This window comes from Podarcis liolepis (assembly GCF_965112155.1).
Source record: "Podarcis liolepis genome assembly, chromosome: 6".
NCBI lineage: Eukaryota > Metazoa > Chordata > Lepidosauria > Squamata > Lacertidae > Podarcis > Podarcis liolepis.
Genome location: NC_139559.1, coordinates 15,035,264 through 15,056,598, shown reverse-complemented (window position 1 = coordinate 15,056,598; position 21,335 = coordinate 15,035,264). Strand labels below are relative to the sequence as shown.

The 21,335-nt window shown below is 46.3% G+C and overlaps 1 protein-coding gene across 3 annotated transcripts in view; it reads right to left on the bottom strand.

Moving 5' to 3' along the window:
* The window catches only part of PMEPA1 (prostate transmembrane protein, androgen induced 1), an 89,154-nt gene that overhangs the window by 60,650 nt on the left and 7,169 nt on the right, over nt 1-21,335 (bottom strand). Inside the window, exon 1 of one of the 3 annotated variants that reach the window (XM_083507710.1) lies at nt 19,842-20,446. The exons of 1 other annotated variant lie outside the window; for it this stretch is intronic. In XM_083507710.1, the coding sequence (XP_083363836.1) occupies nt 19,842-19,944 (103 nt within the window). In that variant the 5' untranslated portion in view covers nt 19,945-20,446. Of the gene's footprint in view, nt 1-19,841; nt 20,447-21,335 lie in introns of those variants that run through there. One more of the 3 variants, XM_083507709.1, reaches the window with a different exon arrangement.

Here is a 21,335-nt window from a genome sequence, read left to right as displayed (position 1 = left end):
GCCCAGGCATCTTCACTTGGTCGCAGGGGGCTGATAGCCAGGTGCAAAATGCGCCTGGCTAATTTCAAACAGTGAATAGGAGCTGTCGTTTAGCAACACCTGGAGGACCACAGGCTCTCCATCCCCGATTCAGACCTTCTTCCCTAAATCTGAAGTTCCCATTAGAAGCGGAGTCTCTTCTTTTAACAAATTGCTCACATTTTAATATATCTACTTGTATAACTCTTACTTCTAAAAACAGATATCCGTGAAAAGCAACAGGAATAGAATTCTTCATAGTGTAATATTATAAGACAAATCAGTTCTTCAGCTTTGTGTTCTGCCAGTTTGCCAGTTCTAATCTTAATATGTAGTTAACCTCTTGCAAAGCATATCTTCCAGATCACACAAGACCTGCAGAGAAGCTGAAAACGCATGTGGGTTTTTGCCAAAGCATTTCCTGCTGAGATTGCAGGCCTTTTGAAGAGCTCTGCTTCTTTTGACCAACATGCTTTCCAGTAAACTTATTCTGCTTATCTAAATTAAATTTGAAGTGCGCTTTTGACATCTCAGTTCTGGCAAAGCTCATCCTTGGGAGCAAGATTCTTGTTGAAAGAAACCACAGTGAGGAAACAAAACGTTGTGTAGAGGAAGTTGACTTATTTTTTAAAAAGAAAATGCATGGACGGTAGATCAAGTTCAACAGGAAGTGGTAGAGTATCCATCTGCTTTGCATGCAGAAAATCTTGCATGCTTTGATGAGGGAACGAAATGGCTAATAAAATGCTATTTCGTAAGCAATTTCAATAAAGCCACGAACTTTGTGCACAGCCTTACTCCAACCACTTGAATACAAATCAACGCTTCTTTTGCTAGATCTTACAAGGATCCCCGGAGGCACACCAGCTGCAACAAGCTTTGTGGGCCTCACCTTCAACTATTGCAGAAGTTGTCCAAACTTCTTCACATATGGTTCAGTAAGAAGTTTTGAGGTTGATGACTGTGTGCTTATTCATAGTATCAATGGGACACAGAAGGTCTGCCTTGCTGTGTTTCCCTTCTTCCAAAGAAAAGGGTTTTATTCATAGACCGAAGGGATGGAAGTAGGGACAGAATTGAACAAATCAGGGCGGCGGGGGGAGAGATTATATATGTATGTGTGTGTGTTTAAAGACTTCAAATGAGAATTCTGTTTGCACAAGGTTAAACTATGCAGGAGACTTCAGTAAAAATTCCTAGACGGGTAGTCAAAAAGCACACTCAGTTTCTGACTCGGCCTACAGCAAAATAGGAGATGACACACACTTCCTTCAAAAGGCTGTTCAGAATAAAGCACATGCACCTTGCCAAGCAGTAAAGTCTCACAGCACGGAAGAAAAGAATGGGCTTTCACTAGTCACGACGGTTGCTACCACAAGCATTCAGCATCAGTCAGGGTTCAAGGTGCATGTTTAATTTTACAGAACGTAGAAGTCAGCTTGAGAGGAAGGAGTCGCAAGTACCAAAGAGAGGAGATCTGTTCCTGCCAATGTGCCATCTGTCTGCCATACGGGATGTTTTCAGTCTGAGGGCCACACTCCCTTCTGGGCCCACATGCTGGTGGCGGATGGGACCAGAGGCAATGTGGGTGGAGCGATGTATGTGAGTTTTATCTTTGCATACCCTCTAGCATAAAGGTAAAGGGACCCCTGACCATTAGGTCAAGTCGTGACCGACTCTGGGGTTGCGGCGCTCATCTCGCTTTATTGGCTGAGGGAGCTGGCATACAGCTTCCGGGTCATGTGGCCAGCATGACTAAGCCGCTTCTGGCGAACCAGAGTAGCGTATGGAAACGCTATTTACCTTCCCGCCGGAGCGGTACCTATTTATCTACTTGCACTTGGACGTGCTTTTGAACTGCTAGGTTGGCAGGAGCAGGGACCGAGCAATGGGAGCTCACCCCGTCGTGGGGATTCAAACCGCCGACCTTCTGATCGGCAAGTCCTAGGCTCTGTGGTTTAACCCACAGCGCCACCCACGTCCCTCTACCCTCCAGCATCTTCTCACCCAAATCCAGGGCATCCTGTCCCCACACAAAACGGCTTTCACATCTAAGAAGAGCGGGGGGGGGGAGAGAGGAAGGGCCGTAAAATGGTTGCAAGCAGGGCCCCTCCATCGATGGGAAGGGACCTACCTCGGCCACTGCTATGGTTGCACACACAGAGGGAGGAAGGGGGAGAGAGAGAGAAGCTCCTTGTACCTCAGAACAGAAGGACGGGTGTTCAATACTCTGCACAAACAACTGGGACAAAGCAAGTCTCTCACAAAACATAGAAGAAAAGGGCCTGCACATTTTGTCTCCTACCTCAATTTTTTCAAATGCCAAAACGACCTTGACAGATTAGAGAACTGGGCCAAAACAAACAAGATGAACTTTAACAGGGAGAAATGTAAAGTATTGCACTTGGGCAAAAAAAATGAGAGGCACAAATACAAGATGGGTGACACCTGGCTTGAGAACAGTACATGTGAAAAGGATCTAGGAGTCTTGGTTGACCACAAACTTGACATGAGCCAACAGTGTGACGCGGCAGCTAAAAAAGCCAATGCAATTCTGGGCTGCATCAATAGGAGTATAGCATCTAGATCAAGGGAAGTAATAGTGCCACTGTATTCTGCTCTGGTCAGACCTCACCTGGAGTACTGTGTCCAGTTCTGGGCACCACAGTTCAAGAAGGACACTGACAAACTGGAATGTGTCCAGAGGAGGGCAACCAAAATGGTCAAAGGCCTGGAAACGATGCCTTATGAGGAACGGCTAAGGGAGCTGGGCATGTTTAGCCTGGAGAAGAGGAGGTTAAGGGGTGATATGATAGCCATGTTCAAATATATAAAAGGATGTCATATAGAGAAGAGAAGAAGAGAAGAGTTTGGATTTGATATCCCGCCTTTCACTCCCCTTCAGGAGTCTCAAAGCGGCTAACATTCTCCTTTCCCTTCCTCCCCCACAACAAACACTCTGTGAGGTGAGTGGGGCTGAGAGACTTCAGAGAAGTGTGACTGGCCCAAGGTCACCCAGCAGCTGCATGTGGAGGAACGGAGACGCGAACCCGGTTCCCCAGATTACGAGACTACCGCTCTTAACCACTACACCACACTGGCTCTCTAGAGGAGGGAGAAAGGTTGTTTTCTGCTGCTCCAGAGAAGCGGACACGGAGCAATGGATCCAAACTACAAGAAAAGATTCCACCTAAACATAACTACAAGAAAGAAGATTCCACCTAAACATTAGGAAGAACTTCCTGACAGTAAGAGCTGTTTGACAGTGGAATTTGCTGCCAAGGAGTGTGGTGGAGTCTCCTTCTTTGGAGGTCTTTAAGCAAAGGCTTGACAACCATATGTCAGGAGTGCTCTGATGGTGGTTCCTGCTTGGCAGGGGGTTGGACTCGATGGCCCTTGTGGTCTCTTCCAACTCTATGATTCTATGAAACATACTATTTTAAAAAAAAGGAAGAAAGGTGGGGATGATGGCTCTTCCAGGGGAAGCGGCAGCTCTCCCCCCACCCTGATACCCAAGGGAAGAGCCAACCGGGTCTCATGTATTGTGTATTTTTGGGGGGGGGGTGTGGAGATATTTACTGGGACCACTTTGGGGCACCATAGAAGGTGCTGGTGGGTATTTCAAAAGGGTGTCTCTTCATTCCACTGATTTCCAGGAGGCTCAGTCTAACCAAGACCACATCATATTCTGAGCAGGGAGAAATAACATAGCAGAACTGCCTCTACTGAAGACATCGCAACCAACTGCATTGAGGGTTTCCCTGCAAATTCAAGCGAAACCCACCCACAGCTTAGGGCCTCGCCTCTGTCAGCCCAGACCAAAGGAATGTTTGGAAGAAAACCCAAAGGCCCATGACTAACTGTTAGTGGACATTCACAGGCATCTAGTCTCTGCAACGGAGCGTGGAATGTGGAACAGGTGTGGCAGGAATGGAAGAGGAACAAGCGCTCTGGAGTATTAGTTAGTTCCACTCCCTGCATCGTACGTTGCATTCCCCAACTAATATCAAATAAGTCCATTGTGTGGCATAGTGGTCAACAAAGCCCTGCTCCACCATCCTGAAGGATATTTGGACGGAGGGGAGGGGTCGCTCTACCTAGCCCTACAGAATACTAGAAATACAATAAAACATCAAACATTAAAATCTTCCCTATACAGGGCTACCTTCAGATGTCTTCTAAAAATCAGATCGTTGTCTGTTTCCTTGACATCTGATGGGAGGGCGTTTCACAGGGTGGGTGCCACTACCGAGAAGGCCCTCTGCCTGGTTCCCTGTAGCTTCACGTCTCGTAATGAGGGAACTGCCAGAAGGCCTTTGGAGCTGGACCTCAGCATCTGGGCTGAACGATGGGGGTGGAGATGCTCCTTCAGGTATACAGGGTCAAGGCCGTTTAGGGCTTTAAAGGTCCACACCAACTCTTTGAATTGTGCTTAGAAATGTACTGGAAGCCAATGTAGGTCTTTCAGGACCAGTGTTATATGGTCCTGGCGGCCGCTCCCTGTCACCCGTCCACCTGCTGCATTCTGGATTAGTTGTGGTTTCCAAGTCACCTTCAAGGGTAGCCCCACATAGAGCACGTTGCAATAGTCCAAGCAGGAGATAACCAGTGCAAGGACCACTCTTGAGAGACAGTGTGTGGGCAAGGTAGGGTCTCAGCCGGCGTACCAGATGAAGCTGGTAGACAGCTGCCCTGGACACAGAATTGACCTGTGCCTCCATGGACAGCTGTGAGTCCAAAATTACTCATGGTTGATACTGATAGCCAGCCAATAATGGCAGTAGAGCTTTCACAAGCTGGAACCACAACTAGTTTTAATTATGGGCTTACAGCATCTCGGAGGGCACTACAGTATATAGTTTTGGCACAGCAACAGTAGCAAAGGGCAAGTTTTCCTTGTCACATCAGTCGGGTGAGGCAGGTGTGATCTACAAAGGGTCTATGAGCTAGCTGTTTCCAGTAAGCAAGAGAAAAACAAAGAGAAACAGAAAGTAATTACAGCGTCTAGACAGAGCTGTTGCCACATAGGCCATTGTGGAAGTAGGACCAGGCATGACAAGGCAAAATCTTGTTTGGGTTTGCTTAGCATGATAACATTTCTAAGGCAGGGCTGCCTTCTTTGGAATTGTAGGCTAGCCTAAAAGCCCATTAAAACCCAGCAGGGCATACATATTCCTTTGGAGAGAAACCAAATAAAAAATCCAACTCTGGCAGCAACTCCAAACAATGTGTATTCCAGGACTGCAAGGTGTTGGGGGCATGAAAAGTGCTGCCATGTGCAGGATCTTACATAGGACATTAAAATTACACAGTGCTCCACTGGTATATATGCAAGTCCCAAGCCAAAGAGATAAGTAACTATCAATATACAACCCTCAGAAGACACCTGAAGGCAGTCCTGTATAGGGACCGTTTTTTAATGTTTAATTATGTTGGAAGCCACCCAGAGTGGCTGGGGCAACCCAGTCAGATGGGCAGGGAATAATAATAATAATAATAATAATAATAATAATAATAATAATAATAATTGAATAGGGCATTCCCATTTCCATCGGAGAAATACTGGCTGGGAACCCTTATGGTTGTACCAAGTACTACTCCTGCACAGAACAAACCCATTAAAATAAACATGACTAACTTAGGTCCATTAATTTCAGTGTGTCTACTCTGAGTAAAACTTAGTTGGATACCAGCCATGGGAACCGGCCTATTGATTATGGTACTTTTAAGTAAAATGCTGCATAGAATGGGCCGAAGTTTTTGTGCACTCTGGGCCCTCCATAAATGAGTCCTTGGTCTTCAAGATAGAGATGCATATTGTTGTATGAACATTACACTTTCACAGTTCTTTTTGCCCCAATACGGTTCCAAATTAGCCGGGCGAGTGGTGTGACTGACAAGGGTCCAACTGTGACCACATGGAGATCTCTGGATGCCAAGTGGGAGACTTGTCTCCATCTTGCTAGCCCCTCCAGCTTCGTTGAGCAGGTAAGTAGAAGGGCCTGTTTGTTGTATTTATATCACACCTTTTCCCCAAGGGGTACATGGCTCACACACACACACCCCTCAGGTAATCCCTACAAATAACCTTGTGAGGTAGGTTAGAAGCTGTGACTGGCCCAAGATCACCCAGTGACCTTCATGACTGGGTGGGCATTTGAACCCTGCTCTCCCAGGTCCTAGTCCAACACTCTAACCACTACACCACACTGCCTTCCTAACATACTTCTGCTATGGGGCAGCTATATAAATTAAGTAGGTAAATAAATATGGGGAAAGCAAAGTATCATTTAGAGAAGGATCTGAAATATTTTCCTCAAAGCTCGAATTTGTTCTATTCTGGATATAAATTGGCATATAAATGAAACGAAGAAAAATAAAATTCGCTGGGGAAAATGGCTCCTGGACATTCTGTTGTGGCAACCGTAAGCTAGGTTTAAGTTGGCATTTGGTGACTAGCTTATATATCAGAGTTTCTAGCACCGGTTCCCAACAGTCAACGTGTGTCTTTCGTATGGAATATAAACGGAAGGTCTCAGTTAGCAGACTCAGGCCCTGTGGGCACAATGAAGCTAGAAATTTAGCTATTCTCCAACAAAGGAAATTAATCAAAAGCACTTTGGAAAGATACATCAAGCAGATACAATCACATTTGAAAGTTATCCTTCCAGAGATCACTACCAACATGCATAAAAAGAGATTTATGTAACGGTTGGCATTACCTAACTGGTTTATTCGTAAGGGTAATTGGCACCTCTTCCATCATCATTCATATGCCCACCTCTTTCCCCGGCACCATAAATAGATTTCAAAAGTTTCTGCAGATGATCATGACCCCGTTTGTTAGTGCACTTAGCCATGTATGATTCATTCTTGGCTAGTAGCAGCTTTCTGGAATTACTGAAAGATAACTAGTCGACAGACAAACCAATAAATGAATCATGCTTTCCATAAGGCCATACCTTTGGCCTTCTGCAGACAGCAATCACAAAGTTTTATAAAAGAAAAAAAGGGGGGGAGAGAACAAAGAAATTACTCATGCTCTTTGCACAATGCTAATCAGAGTTGATTCATGAGCTGCAGATTTATTACTAGAAATCATGTGTGTTGGGGCAGGAGATAGCAGAGCTAATCTGTTGACTAGGGTTGCTGGAGTGATTCAGGGGCACACAGTTCTGGCTGCCCCATCTCAAACAGCTGGGATGCAGAGGAGGGCAACCAAGATGATCAAGGGGGCGGGAGCATCTCCCCTATGCAAAGAAAGGCTAAAGCATTTTGAGTGTTTGGTTAGAGATGCGTTATAAAGGTAAAGGTACCCCGGACCGTTAGGTCCAGTCGCGGATGACTCTGGGGTTGCGCACTCATCTCGCTTTACAGTGGTGCCTCGCAAGACAAAAAGAATCCGTTCTGTGATTCTCTTCGTCTAGCGGTTTTTTCGTCTTGCGAAGCAAGCCCATTGACGGATTAGCGGATTAGTGCTATTAGCGGCTTATCGGATCAGCTGATAAGCGTCTTAGAAAAAGGGGGGGAGGGGAAAAAACCCGCAGGAACGCGCAAGACATTTTCATCTTGCGAGGCAAGCCCATAGGAGATTTGTTTTGCGAAGCACCTCCAAAACGGAAAACTCTTTCGTCTAGCGAGTTTTCCATCTTGCGAGGCATTCGTCTTGCGGGGCACCACTGTATAGGCCGAGGGAGCCGGCGTTTGTCTGCAGACAGTTTTTCCGGGTCATGCAGCCAGAAACGCCGTTTACCTTCCTGCCAGAGCGGTACCTATTCATCTACTTGCACTGGTGTGCTTTTGAACTGCTAGGTGGGCAGGAGCTGGGACCGAGCAACAGGAGCTCACTCCGTTGCAGGGATTTGAACCGCCAACCTTCTGATCAGCAAGCCCTAGGCTCTGTGGTTTAGACCACAGTGCCACCCACGCAGAGATGCATTATATAGGTTTATAAAATCAGGCATGGTGTAGATTCTAGCGAAAGTGGGAAGAGGGTTTATGGTTTTCTTTCTTTCTTTCTTTCTTTCTTTCTTTCTTTCTTTCTTTCTTTCTTCACAATACCAGAGCATAAGGGCCATGAAGTGAAATGGATGACCGAAGGCAAAAGAGACGAAGTGCTTTAGTGCAATGTGTGATTAACTTGCAGGATTCACTGCCACAAGATGTGATGGGACAGCCATTTGCCTGGACAGCTCTAGAACGGGAGAGGCAAACGAATGATTATTCCTCGTGAGGACAATACAAAACTTCCATGTCCAGAGAACAATAGGGAGAAGAGTGGGTATTGCAATCGAAAGCCCCCTAATAGTGGGCTTTCGATTGCCCCTATGCTAAATACATATGAGGCCTCGCACAGGGTCTTGTTCCAAAGTCTTAGAACAACTTGATGGGGACCTTTCAGCATGCAGTAAACGCTCCCTTGGTTGTTGCAGAAGATCTGGATTCCTTTCAGCAAGGTAACACTCCTGTTGCACCTTGCACATCACCTGCTGGTTGCAGCATGAAGTGACCACTTTCCTCTGTGAATTGGCCATCACAAATAAAATGACACAGAGGAAATTTTTAATAAGTTGGACCAGAGAAGATCACACCAATGTGACTGTTAGCTGTGGTTCTGGGAATGCTTCACACTTCTTATATTGGCCATGTACATATTTCTTCCTAGACCATATAGAACATTCAAGTGCTGTTTCTGGAAACATGTCTTACGTGTGCTCCTTCCTTGTCTCACGCCTGTGAACTAGTTTTCTCTTGGGCCACAGCTGTGGTTATCTCTGTGGAAAGCAAGAGTGACTTAGGGCCATGTAAGCAACTAACACAGGGATCCTGAGTATTAAGATGCCAAAGTAACTTAGGCCAACATGGTTTACACTGGTGTAACTTGCCCTGTTCCAAACTCTGTTCAGGAACCTCTGGGAGAAGCTACGGCTGGCTAAAATGGCAAGTGATTGTAGGTTCAAGTTTTGAGGCCAAGTTGAACTGCGTTTGCAATAGACACAGGTCTCTCCTTCCCTAACCCCTGCCATGCCCCCTTTTGGGGAACTTATGCCAGCAAAGTTCTGCCAGCTGAGCCCCAGCTGTGGGACTTATACCCACCTAGTCCTGGCTCAGCCATGATAACCCAAGAACTTCCAAATTCAAACTCTGTCTTCCTGGTGGATCTTGGGTATAGATTGTGCTGTAAGCCATTTAAAATGACAGTGTTGTTTTTAAACAGAACAGAACAGAAAAACCCAACGACTCATATGAGCACACACATAGTCCGATGGTTCTTTTTCCACTGAAAAGAAATCCTTGTTAACCAATTCTGCAACCTGGCCAGAGGCAATTTAGCTCACAAAGCATAATGTCCAGATGACTCCATGGAACAGGATCCTAAAACTTCTGCCCTTGTGCTATTAAGGAATATTTCACAAATAAGTGCAATTACTGGGGGGAAACCAATCCTTAAAAAAAAAGGGGGGGGAAACTTGCCCTGTAAGCTGCTGTCTTAGCTTCTAAATTTTAACCTGTAACCTGTAAACCTGCCCTGTAAACTGCTGTCTTAGCTTCTAAATGTTAACAGTATTCACACCCAGAAGGCTTATTCCAACCAATAACATTGTCCAAGAAACTAAATTACAATGACAAGCAACCATTACACTTAATGTTCATAGCAAACAGTAGCCCTCTTCAGGCATCCATTCTCCACATGAGTCATATAGAGGAAAGCGGGGATGACTTTGCTAAACTTCTGTTTCCGTGATCCTCCGCAAGTTGAAGAAGTTTCTGAAACAGGGAGCCTCATTTACGTGGAGGCTCCCGTGTGGTTTTGAAAACGGATCTTCCAGAGATCCAAAACGTGCAGGGAGCCACCAGGAGTACAAGACGTTCCCTGCTTCAGACTTTCACCCCCCACCCCAGTCCAGACATTCATAGAAGGTGATAGTGACAGGGGGACAGGGCTGAATACGCTCCCCCTCTCCCCATAGAATGCTACCAATAAATTAAACTATGGATACCATAATGCCATTATACAAATATATATTTGTGTATATTTGAAACACCACTGAAAAAGCCTGCAAACACCCCATTACACCCCACCCTGCTCCGCCCATTTTTGGGATTTTCTGGGTCACTTCTGAGTTTGGCGTATTGAGCGTGTGAGCAGTCGTACACACATCGGACACTCTTAAAACAGTCGCTGCCTGTACCAGTCACTGGAAACCCTAGGAGGGGAGAATGATTTTGTGCCCAGGTCCTGTTCTTATGTAAACATCACAATGTTCAAAAGGGTATCAACCTAGAAGGAAGACTGGGGTATTTAGAAAACCTCCATTACCATTCTTTATCAATCATACATTCTGCAAATCTGCAGGCACATTCATACTAACACCTTAACTTTACAGTGTGTCATGGGAAATGCATATAAAGGTGTTTAGAACCAAAGTAATAATCAAAGAGCTATCCAAACCACTTTCAACCACAGTAGCCTTAGGCTTGACTCACACATGCATGTACCTAGAAGGTCTCTTAACTGTGTGATAAAAGTTGATTGGTTCCACTTGCATGCTTCATGCTTCCTGATGCCTTTTGATTACTCAGCGCTATACACTGCAGTTAACTATGCGAGATGCCTCTATTGGAAAGGCGTTTGGCCCGAGGTGATGTACGGATGCTCAGCTTGTCATGTTTCGTCACTGACAGATGTCTACACATGTAAGCCGTCCCTACTTGTTGCAATCATCAAGCGACGAGCTTGCATGCCGAAATATGTGAGTGCTGCACAATGTAACATCAGTAACAGCAACATACAAACTACTGCCCTTGAGAAGCCATAGATACAAAGCACAAGGTGTCCCGGCAATACTGCAAGGGACTCCTTTTTATGCCAGAAGTGGGAACTGACCCTGAATTCTCATGCAGGTGAGCCAAAAGGGAGTTGTGCTCCTGATGTAGGTGAAAAATTGTGCAATGGTCAAGCAGGGCAGAAGGAACTCAAAAGATTCTTGGAACAGGAAGGACCCCGGTAACAGGTACACCAGGTAAGAGGATCAGGTAGCATGAAAGGAAGGAGCTGGAGCTGTTGCTGGCCAAGATAGACAATAATTGGCTAAATGAATAGATATATACCAAGTCAGGCTATGTTCCATTCTGAAGGCCAGAGGTAAATGTGCGTCAGAGAAGCACAACCAGTACAAAATAGGGACAGAGCATTAAACAAAGAGATAGAAAGAAAACCAAGAACTTTGATAGTGGTGGTCGGTTACTAAGCTCAGCCTCAGTCTGATAAACTAACTCGGCTTCATTTCCAGCTCTAAATCAGTGGGTTATTCCAAAGCACAACTATTTCACTGTTGGGTTAATCTTTTGAGACAACCCTATCCCTATCTAAAACCACAACTTGGATAAGAAGTATAGCTTACCATTTGCCCAACAACTGATAACCTACCAGGCTGTACTCGTGACCATGCGTGATGCTGGTCAGATGTGCTGTCGACTGCAGTGAAAAGCATTTCGACACGTCCCTGCTATGTGCCATTCCTAATCTCTGATGCGTACAGAGCATGGCAGCACCAGTTCCCCCATGTATATGCAAATCTGGGTATTCCCCACCCTGATAAATGGCTGTCTGTATTCCTCTTTGGTTGTTCTGAGCTGTCCCACAAAAGCCCATCAGAATCAATCCCAGTGTCTCAGGCCCAGTGTCTCATTTCCAGAAATGACTTAGTCCAAGTCCAATGAGCAGGATTTAAATTTGGAACGCTTTAAGTAAGTTAGGAGACAAATCGAAGACCGAAAGTTGTACTATCGGTCTGCTGCAGATCAATCTCATCCTAGAAGTTGAAAATCTGTAATAAGGATTCCTTCTTCTTTTTGCCTGAATGAGTATTTGTGGCACAGGCTGTGCTTTGATACAGTTGTTTTCAGCAATATTGACTTGTTTTTTTACTTCCACACTGCTAATATCTGGTATGGGATTTGTTTCTGACCCCACTGTAGCCCATAGCAGATCCCCATAGATTTCAGTGGAGCCTGAACAGCTATCAACTAGCTAGCAATTCATGAGTCTCTTCAATATATACTACATATATGTTCAGGAACCCACTGAAGATCTACCACTATAGGCACATGTGTATCAAGGGGAATTTAATGTACGGTGCTCTCTCTAAAAAGCACCCTGAGCCTATTCACCTAGACAGGTCCCTCAGGTTAGCAACCCTTCAACTTCCTGCTTCCTGCTAATCAAAACACCAAGCACAGTTGAAGAGAGAGAGTGCAAAGGTATAAAGACATTGCTTGAGGTCTCGAGGAAGAAATTAATATTTGACCACAGAAAAACTGCTGATGTGCATCTGCTCCAGAACTGCTATCTCAGGATATTACAAGCAACACAGAATACCCTAAAAACAACTCTATGTATGTAGTCAGGGCTCAGAAAAGACCTTGAGAAGCTGTAAGGCTTTGTTCTGAAACACAATAGCCTAATTTGGACACAATGCTAAATGCTGAAGCAGTTCACGTAACCCAGTAATGTTACTGGCCTTGTTACGACATAATGCTAAACTATGGTTTAGCCTTACTGAATGAACATAGGGCACTCCCCGCTTCTTTCCGTCTGTGTGGCTACAGAGACAGAGATAGGAAGCTTTCGCTTCCACTTTCAATTGACTGAACTTTAGCACTGCATCTGAGGCTGTGATCCAGTATGGCCTAAACTATAGTTAGGCATGACCAATGGTCAGGAATGATGAGCGCTGAGGTCCAATAGCTTTTGGAAAGGTACAGATTAACCACACCCAGTTTATTGAAACAAGCCAGCTTCATAAACCACGGTTTGAAGTTTGGTTGTTTGAGTAAACCAAAGCCAAGACTAACCACAGTTTGCCAAGGTTCAGTCGTAACACTAAACTGCAGTTAGTTAAAACGGAAGTTTCTGATCTCCCTCTCACGGCCATATCAGGAGAAGGTGGCTTATTCATGTGTTGCTAAGCCACAGAGTTATGTCTAAATGAGGCCAATGAATTACATGAACTGCTTATTCAGGCTCCATTTAAAATAACTCCCTAGTGTGTGAACACAATCAACATGTGCTTCTAAACATGCATCATCACCCATGTCCACATGTGAGGGAACTGAGCCTGGATCCTTCTCTTTAATTAAATCAAGCTTGAGTCCTATTTGGATTGACCCACATGCATTCACTAAATGCAGAATGGTAGTCAGAACAGAGTTGCTATCTGCTATATATATATGGATTGCTTCCTGAGATTTTGGAAAGAGTAAACAAGACAGCAATGATTGAGACTGTATTCTCCCTACTCTATTAAGAGAACCAATTGATATTCTATTGTGTTTGTGGTGGTGAAGCTTCCAGCACCAAAAGGCTGAGCTGGTGAAGCTGCGTGGCGTGTTCAGTTGCTCTTGAAACTGAACCAGTTGTACTCCGGCTTCTGTGAGAGAAGGGAACATTGTCTTTTTAGGTTAAAACCTCGTGGGGTAGAAGACCAGGAAGAGGTCCCAGGACACAGAGAAGCCAAGGGAGATAGAGGTCAGAGATGAGAAAGGAGGCTCAGTGAAGAAGGAAGGCTGCAGAAAAGAATAGAGGAGAAACGGGACTTTTAAAGGGGGAGGCAGAGAGGGAGCTCTGAAGGGATGTCAGAATGCTTACGGTCAGGAGGGGCCTTATATTGTGAGCAAGAGAGGAAGAGGAGTGTTAGGGAGGCTGGGTAAGAGACAGACCAGCTAAAGGAAATGGGACAATGGAAAGAATGCTTTGAAAAGCAGGAACCAGAGAAAGCAAGGAGTGGCGGTAACATGGAACTTTAAAAAGGAAGAGCTCAGATGAAAATAGAATTAGAGCTGTGTATATTACTGATGGGACGCAGGTGGCGCTGTGGGTTAAACCACAGAGCCTAGGACTTGCCGATCAGAAGGTTGGCGGTTCAAATCCCCGTGACGGGGTGAGCTCCCGTTGCTCGGTCCTTGCTCCTGCCAACCTAGCAGTTCAAAAGCCATGTCAAAGTGCAAGTAGATAAATAGGTACCGCTCCAGCGGGAAGGTAAACAGCATTTCCATGCGCTTCTCTGGTTCGCCAGAAGCGGCTTAGTCATGCTGGCCACATGACCCGGAAGCTGTACTCCGGCTCCCTCGGCCAATAAAGTGAGATGAGCGCTGCAACCCCAGAGTCGGCCACGACTGGACCTAACGGTCAGGGGTCCCTTTACCTTTATATTACTGATATGAAGGAAGTGACTAGGCAAAAAGGGGCCGAGGACTGTGGGGAACATAGCAAGTCTCCTGTCTAGACCTGAGAAGGAAATTGTACCATTTGAGCTTCTCCTATCACTGTGGCATGGTGTCCTGGCCACCCTGATGAGGCCAAAACGCAAGGGAGCGCAAGCAATTATGGGATGGGGAAGGCAAAGGGCGAAACTGAATTTCACTTCTGTTTTGGACCAGTCATCCAGTTATTTGGCTGTATGCTTCTAGTGTAATATCCGTAAGTTACTAAAGGCAAGCAGCTACAATGAAATGGGAAAAGTATGAATGAAGACAACAGTCTGGGATACGGTTAATTCATTTATGCCAGGGGTGGGGAAGCTGTGGCCCTTTGGGTATTGCTCAGCTACAACTCCCATCACCCTGGGCCATTAGCCAAGCTGGCAGGGGCGGATGGGAGATGGAGTCCAGTACCTGCAAAGCCACAGGTTCCTTCATCCCTGCTTTATACCATGAGCACTGTCATTTATTTCTTCTGAATTTGTGCCTGCAAACATTACAGCAGCACATAAAGAGTATAGGATGCCTCCCCATCCCCCAGTATCCTCAGGCAACATCACATTGGGGTACCCAGACAGACAGGACCACCTGTTGCCAAAACCTGATGAACTTAAAAAGGTCAGAAGTCTCCAATACCACCCGGAGAAACCGAGGCAGAATGCAGGAAGGCTAAATTCTTACGGAATTGCAGCTCTACTTTACCCAGGCCTCACAAACTACATTTCAACAACACACACGCTTCTTTAACCCCTGGGAAAACAAACCCATTGATAACACCGAGCAGAATTAACTGTTTTATAGAAATGATCACAGCAGATGAATGAAGAGTGCGACGTTACTCTGCCGATCCGAATGATTTGTTATTTACAAAACGCAGCCAACAGTGCGATCTCCCTTGACCTCATTTCACTCCGTCTGACTGATTAGGACCACATCGGGGATGTCTGGCTGTCTCAGAGAGTGTCACGGTGAATGGTTGCTACGGTGGGTCAGAGTAGTCAAGACTTTGAACTTGGAAGAGGGGGAGCGGGGGGGGGGGAGAGGAGAGAGAGGAAGGCAGAAAACAGACACTCTGTAATCCTAATCCAGGGCTGAAGTGCAGGAACCGAGTTCCTCCTCTATTTCAAATCAGATCTTGTAGGCAAAGATCGCCCCAAATCTTCAAAATTAACCTAAGTGTGGATTAACATGCATATACAGTAAAGATGAGCATTTTAAAAAGAATATTTCATTCCCCATTGTGGAATCCTCCGCCTTCCATCCGTTTGCAGAATTACAGGCCAGCATTTCCTCGAAATGTGCTTGCAGCTAGATAATTCATGCCCAGGATTATTCAGCGTGGCTCAGTTACCTCTTAACACACTTGGGCTCGTAGATTTACAAGGAATCAAATAGCCTTTTTACTACTCTTTCCAATGCATGCCTAAGAGTGGGGAAGGGGTTTTAATTCTCCTTCGAGGTGGGATAAGAAACCTGGGTGTAGGAGTATTTTAGATGAATTGATCTGGGGTACAAAAAATGGTACCAATGACTACATGCATTCAAACATCGAACAGGTGGAAGACGACAGGTACAAAAATCCTCTCCTGGGGTAGGTATTTCAGTCCCTAAAGAGACACATCACATTAATCACTAGTTCAAGAAGAGTTAAAAGTTTTTAATAGCTTGGGTTCCACAATATCAGATGATATCGTCATTGTGATTTAGCAAGCTGTGTTAGAAGCAGGCAGTGCTTCTTGTTCATACTTACCTGGGAGTAAGTCCCATTGAAGTCAATGAGGCTCACTTATGAGTAAGTGGTTGCACTCTTCTTAAGAGAGCCAATGTGCAGCTCAACTCTATTAACTTTTATTCCCTAGAGGTCCCGCTGGTTATTCACAGGGCTTACTCTCAAATAAGTGCATAGTACTGTTGAGTAAAGCAGACACTCCTTAATGGATCCCTACCTCATTTTTCATAGCTTTTTACCCACAGACTATTTCACACTACAAAAAGCAAAAGGAATATTGAAAATTCATATATTGAATAACATTGTAAACTGACCTCTATTTTCAAAGTGCCAAGGAATCATTTGAAATAGAACAAATTGTTCCAAACAGGAAACTTTTCCTGTGTGTCATACGAGACTTTCTCTTCCAGCAGAATGTTGAGAGCAGATACTTATCCCCCCCCCTTTTTTTGTTATACCTAGGTATTCTAATATATTGGCATTAATAGGTAGTGATCCCATTACCTTCCATACAGCTGTATGTTTTGTTATAAAAATGGAAATTCGCTTTGTTAGGAAGACCATAGCCTGACCACTGTAACATGCTTTACAAGACTTTAAGATTGATGCAAGATACTTGGAAGTAGGTCCAAATGATTTTGATGGGGCTTACTCCCAAGCAAGCATGGAATACAGTATGTACAAATTGCAGCCCACTTATATTTTGCCAATAACTCTCAGAGTCCCATACAGTTTAAAATTAAAGCAGATTTTAGCCCTAAATCATAAATAAATCCATAACACATAGAACTGTCGGGTTTCTGAACAGTCTGAATATCTAGATAGAACATGATAAGTTTTTAAAATAAGGCTTTTCCTTTTGAGCCAGACTAGGGTTAGTAACAAACAACAAAAAGGAGAAAATGTTACAGGTGATTTAATTCCTACACAAACGTTTTTAAAGAAACTGCATATCAAAATAAGTTTGCTGGGATATTCCCTTCCTCGTTTCACTGCGGCCTCTAAAGAACTAAAGAATGTATATATATATTGTATTTTGAATGCAGTTAGTACTGATGCCAACCCTTGCAGGTCAAATTGCCCTGAGTATCACTACTTCAGAGGTGAGAAATGAACTCTATTTGGAGAAGCAGACAACTAAATTAACAAGACTGCCTCCATGTCAGCCAAAACATCATTATGGCTGATTAGCTGAGAGAGTAAGGGACTGAAAATAAAAGTGATGAATTTGAGACAGAAAGAAGAAGAAGAAACCATGCATTGAGGGACATGGGAATCTGGCATCCTGTTACACAGTAGACTTAAGTCCCACACATATTTTTTTATGAGCTGGGAATTTTCCAGCAGGTGAATAGTCCAAACCCCCAGTTTAAAGATCAGGAATGAGATTTGGGAGGTGGGCGGTGGAGAATCCATCTTAATTGCTGCGGTATTAAGAGAGATAATCAAATTTTCTATGGACATTGAGCTTTTTAATTTACGGAAACCGTTTCAGCAGACACCTCCAATAGGAGGAGAAAGACCCCTCCCACAATCATTATTAGGAAAACGACCTGCGCTGTCTGGGAGTCTAGCTAGCTTACCACCAAGGGCACAGGCACATTCACCAGTAATGAGGATATCAGGATTATGTGATGTTTGGATCTTCTGAACAAGTTCTGCGATTTATTTATTTTTTATAAAAAAAATTGCCAAAACAACAACAACAACAGAGGGGGAGGTGGTAATCATCAAAAAGTGGAACTGTCAAAAATATTCCGGACCGGGCGTCTCCTAACAATAGAGAGGTTAGCTCTTGAGTGTAACATTGCAGAGTGGTAAGGACAATCCCAGACTGTTATTTTACTGCTTAGTGATTTACAGTAGTTCGTTTCTCCCACCCAGGCACATAATAAAAATATTCTTTTGAAAACTGCCATCTCTCTCTATCTCTCTCTCTGAGATACTTTAAAGTACCTAGTCCATAAATACAGGGGCAGAAATCATGCTATTTCATTTGGTATCACAAGCTCTTAGACAACACATTTCGTTAGCCAGTTTTATAGGCACTTTATAGACAGAGACACTCAGGGAGTGGGGGGGGGGCAACTTTGTCTGACTTACCCTTTCTAAAGGCTAGACAGAGCTGTAATCTACTTCTCAGACCTAGCGATTACTATTTATAGGCACAAATTCTAGTTCGCTGGACATAACATTTGCATTCTTACCACACACACACACACACACACACACACACACAGGACTAGGTGATGAGACAACTTAATTGCTGAACTATTATCCTGTAATTTCATGGCGGGGTGTGCCGCTGCACCGTTCCACTAACGTTGCTAATTCACCACCGTCCTCTGCTGTGGTTCAAAAGGCATCACAGCAGCAGATTAAACATTTTGGAGCCGGAACCGGTATACGAGAGTTCTGCGTCCTGCTGGATCAGACCAAAAAGGTCCATCTTAAACAACACCCCCTTCCCCAGTATTCTGTTTCCAAGCCACGTACAGTTACCCGCAAACTCGCATGCAGAACACAAGCAAGCACCTGGTTGCCAGAGGTAGACTGCTACTCGACGCGGGAGCTCTATTTAGCCACAATGCTCAGCCGCTTTGACCGGCCCTCCATTATGATACGGTCTAATCTTGTTTTTCCTTCCTTCCTTTTCAAAGGGTCTCCCGAAAGAGCGGGTGCCAAATGCACAAATGCAACCGGAGGAAGGAAAAGGGCTCAAAGCTTAGGGGGTTTGGAGAAGAGAAACGGGGATGTGAGGAGCGTGTGTGTGATTGCTTGTGGGCTGGGGGGGGGAGAAAAGGGGTCCGATCTGCAGCGGATTGCAGAAGGGGAATAAACCGCAGGGCAGCCACGGCGGTCATAAGAAAGCGGAGCGCGTCGGTGTGTGAGAAAAGGGCTCCCGGGGTTGCTTGCTGGATTCTCCAGCCGAGCATGTGCTTTAAATAGCCTGAACAGGCTGTTTCACCGTCTGGCTTAGGAAGCAGACAAAAGCTCCTAGGGGCGATGGAGCTCACTGGCTGGGATCGCGCGGCCGCTTCGCTCCTCCCCGGCCCCCTTCGCCTCTCTCCGAAGGGGAGACCCGGCCGCGCCGCCCTCGCCAAAGCCGGAGAAGAGGCTGCTCCGCCGCCCGCACCACTCCGGAGGTGGGCTTTACGCACGCGGAACGCGCGGATCAATATTGCAACGACTCCCCACCCCGGGTCTCCTTTCGGGTCTCTCGCCGCCCACCCCCCTCACCCCATCCAGCCGGCGTCCCCTTCCCCTCCCCGGGAGCCTCGCACCGTCCCGCCCCGCCGCCGGCCAAAGGAGAAGGGCAACGTTAAGACGGGAGGAAAAGATGTCGAGTTGAAGTTCAGATCCGGGAGAAAAGAAGCCAAAAGCCAGCGAACTCCGGGACTCGGGACGCAACTCTATTGAGGTCCCTGGGAGAGGGTCTCCAAATCGCATTTTTGGGAAGCTGGAAAATTGTGCAGGGGGGCACGTTACGGGGGGGGATTTCTTTTCTTTTTTTTGCAATTGAATAAAGGAAAATAAAACTTTGGGGCACCCGAACACACACACTAAGTGGGGAAACAGAACATACCCGCAAGTGTTAAAATATCTTGTTTTCAAAAAACACAACAACCCAACCCTTCGATTTTTTTTGCAGCGCGAAATGAAATAATCGCCCAAAGCGCAGAGAAGGCGCCGCGTTTGGGAACCCAGCAAAGGCGAGCGAGGAGAGCCCGAGACGCCGCTTCTCTCTCCGGCCCCAAACAAGGCGACAGAGGGAGAGTTTTGCACACATGCAAATACAGAGAGAGAAACAGAATGGGAAAGAAGTACTTACTGATCTCCATACTCTGAAACAAAGACCGTTTGCAGTTGCATGTACAGGAGACATTGGGCTGGCTGGCTCCGGTTGTGCTGTTGAGACCCATCAAGTTATACATTTAAAAAAGAAGCGGAGGAACAAAGGACGGGAAGACTTCAGGGGTCTCTCCGGGCAGCACAACATAAAGACGGGATCTTCCTTCGAGGGGTTCGGCGGCGGAAGAAGAAGAAGAAGAGTAGTGGGGGGGGAATGGGAGGGGGGCAAATATAATTGATTTAAAAAAAACCCTTTGGAGAGGAAGGAAGGAATGGGGGTGGGGGACACGCACCCTCCAAAAATAAATTTCGCAGGGTGCGGGGGGGGGAGGGATTCAAGTTTAGGGGGGGGGAAATCAGGAGCACTAAAGAGAGGAGATCTCAGATCTCAGCTCTGCGGCTGGCCCCCTCCCCTCCATTGCCCCCCAGCCCCAGAAGTTCGCGGACAGAGCCGGGTGGGAAAGGGACTTGCTACTTTGTTTCTCTCGGTGTGTGCCTCCCTCTTTCTCTCGCCTGCCCAGGCAAGATCTTAGTAACTCCCTCCTCCTCCTCCTCTTCTCCCCCCCCCCCGCACTCCTCCTCCTGCTGCTGCTCCTCCTCCTCCAACCCCCCCCCCCGCCCCCGCCCTTTGCTCCTCATTCAAGTCCAAGGAGATCCAGTTTCATAGGGGAAAGAGGAGGGGGGAGAGCAGACAGACGGGGTGACGTCAGCGCTAGACTGGTGCTGCCCTTTCCAGCGGGCGGGGCGCGAGCGGCGCAGAGCGAGGGGAGGGGGCGGAGGGAGCCGTAAGGGAAGAGGCGAGGGCGGGCGGGGGAGGTTGGCAGAGGGAGGGAGGAGGCGCGGGAGCGACAGGGCCTGCTACCCAATCGCAGGCGGCGTTTGCCTTTCAGCCCCGCCCTCCTCCCAGGCTCGGCGCCCCGCCTCTTAAAGGCAAACGCGCCCCGAGCTTTCCCCCTTCGGAAGGTGCTTCTCCGAGGAACCGACAGAGGGAGATGGGCTCCTCGCCGGTAGAGCTGCGATAAGGTCCTTATTTGTGAGCGGCGGACGAGGCTTTCTTAAGCCGCTCCTGGTGCTCCAAGCGCTCACCCCCGGCGTCAAGGAGGGACAGTTAATAGATGATAAGTGATGAGAGCGGTTTGCAAGAGCTGACCATGCCCGGAAATTGGGGATCCTCTGCAAAGTGATTTTTTTTTTGCACCTCTTAGTTTATGTTAATGAAGCTGGTTTCCATCGGGACTGAGCTGGAGTGAGCTAGCCTGTGCGTGTCTTAGAGGGACACGGCTCCTATACGTCCTATCCTTGTCTTCTCAGAAGTCAGTTCCTTTGAGCTTAGGTAAAGGTAAAGGGACCATTAGGTCCAGTCGTGAGCAACTCTCCGGTTGCGGCACTCATCTCGCTTTATTGGCCGAGGGAGCCGGCGTACAGCTTCCGGGTCATGTGGCCAGCATGACTAAGCCGCTTCTGGTGAACCAGA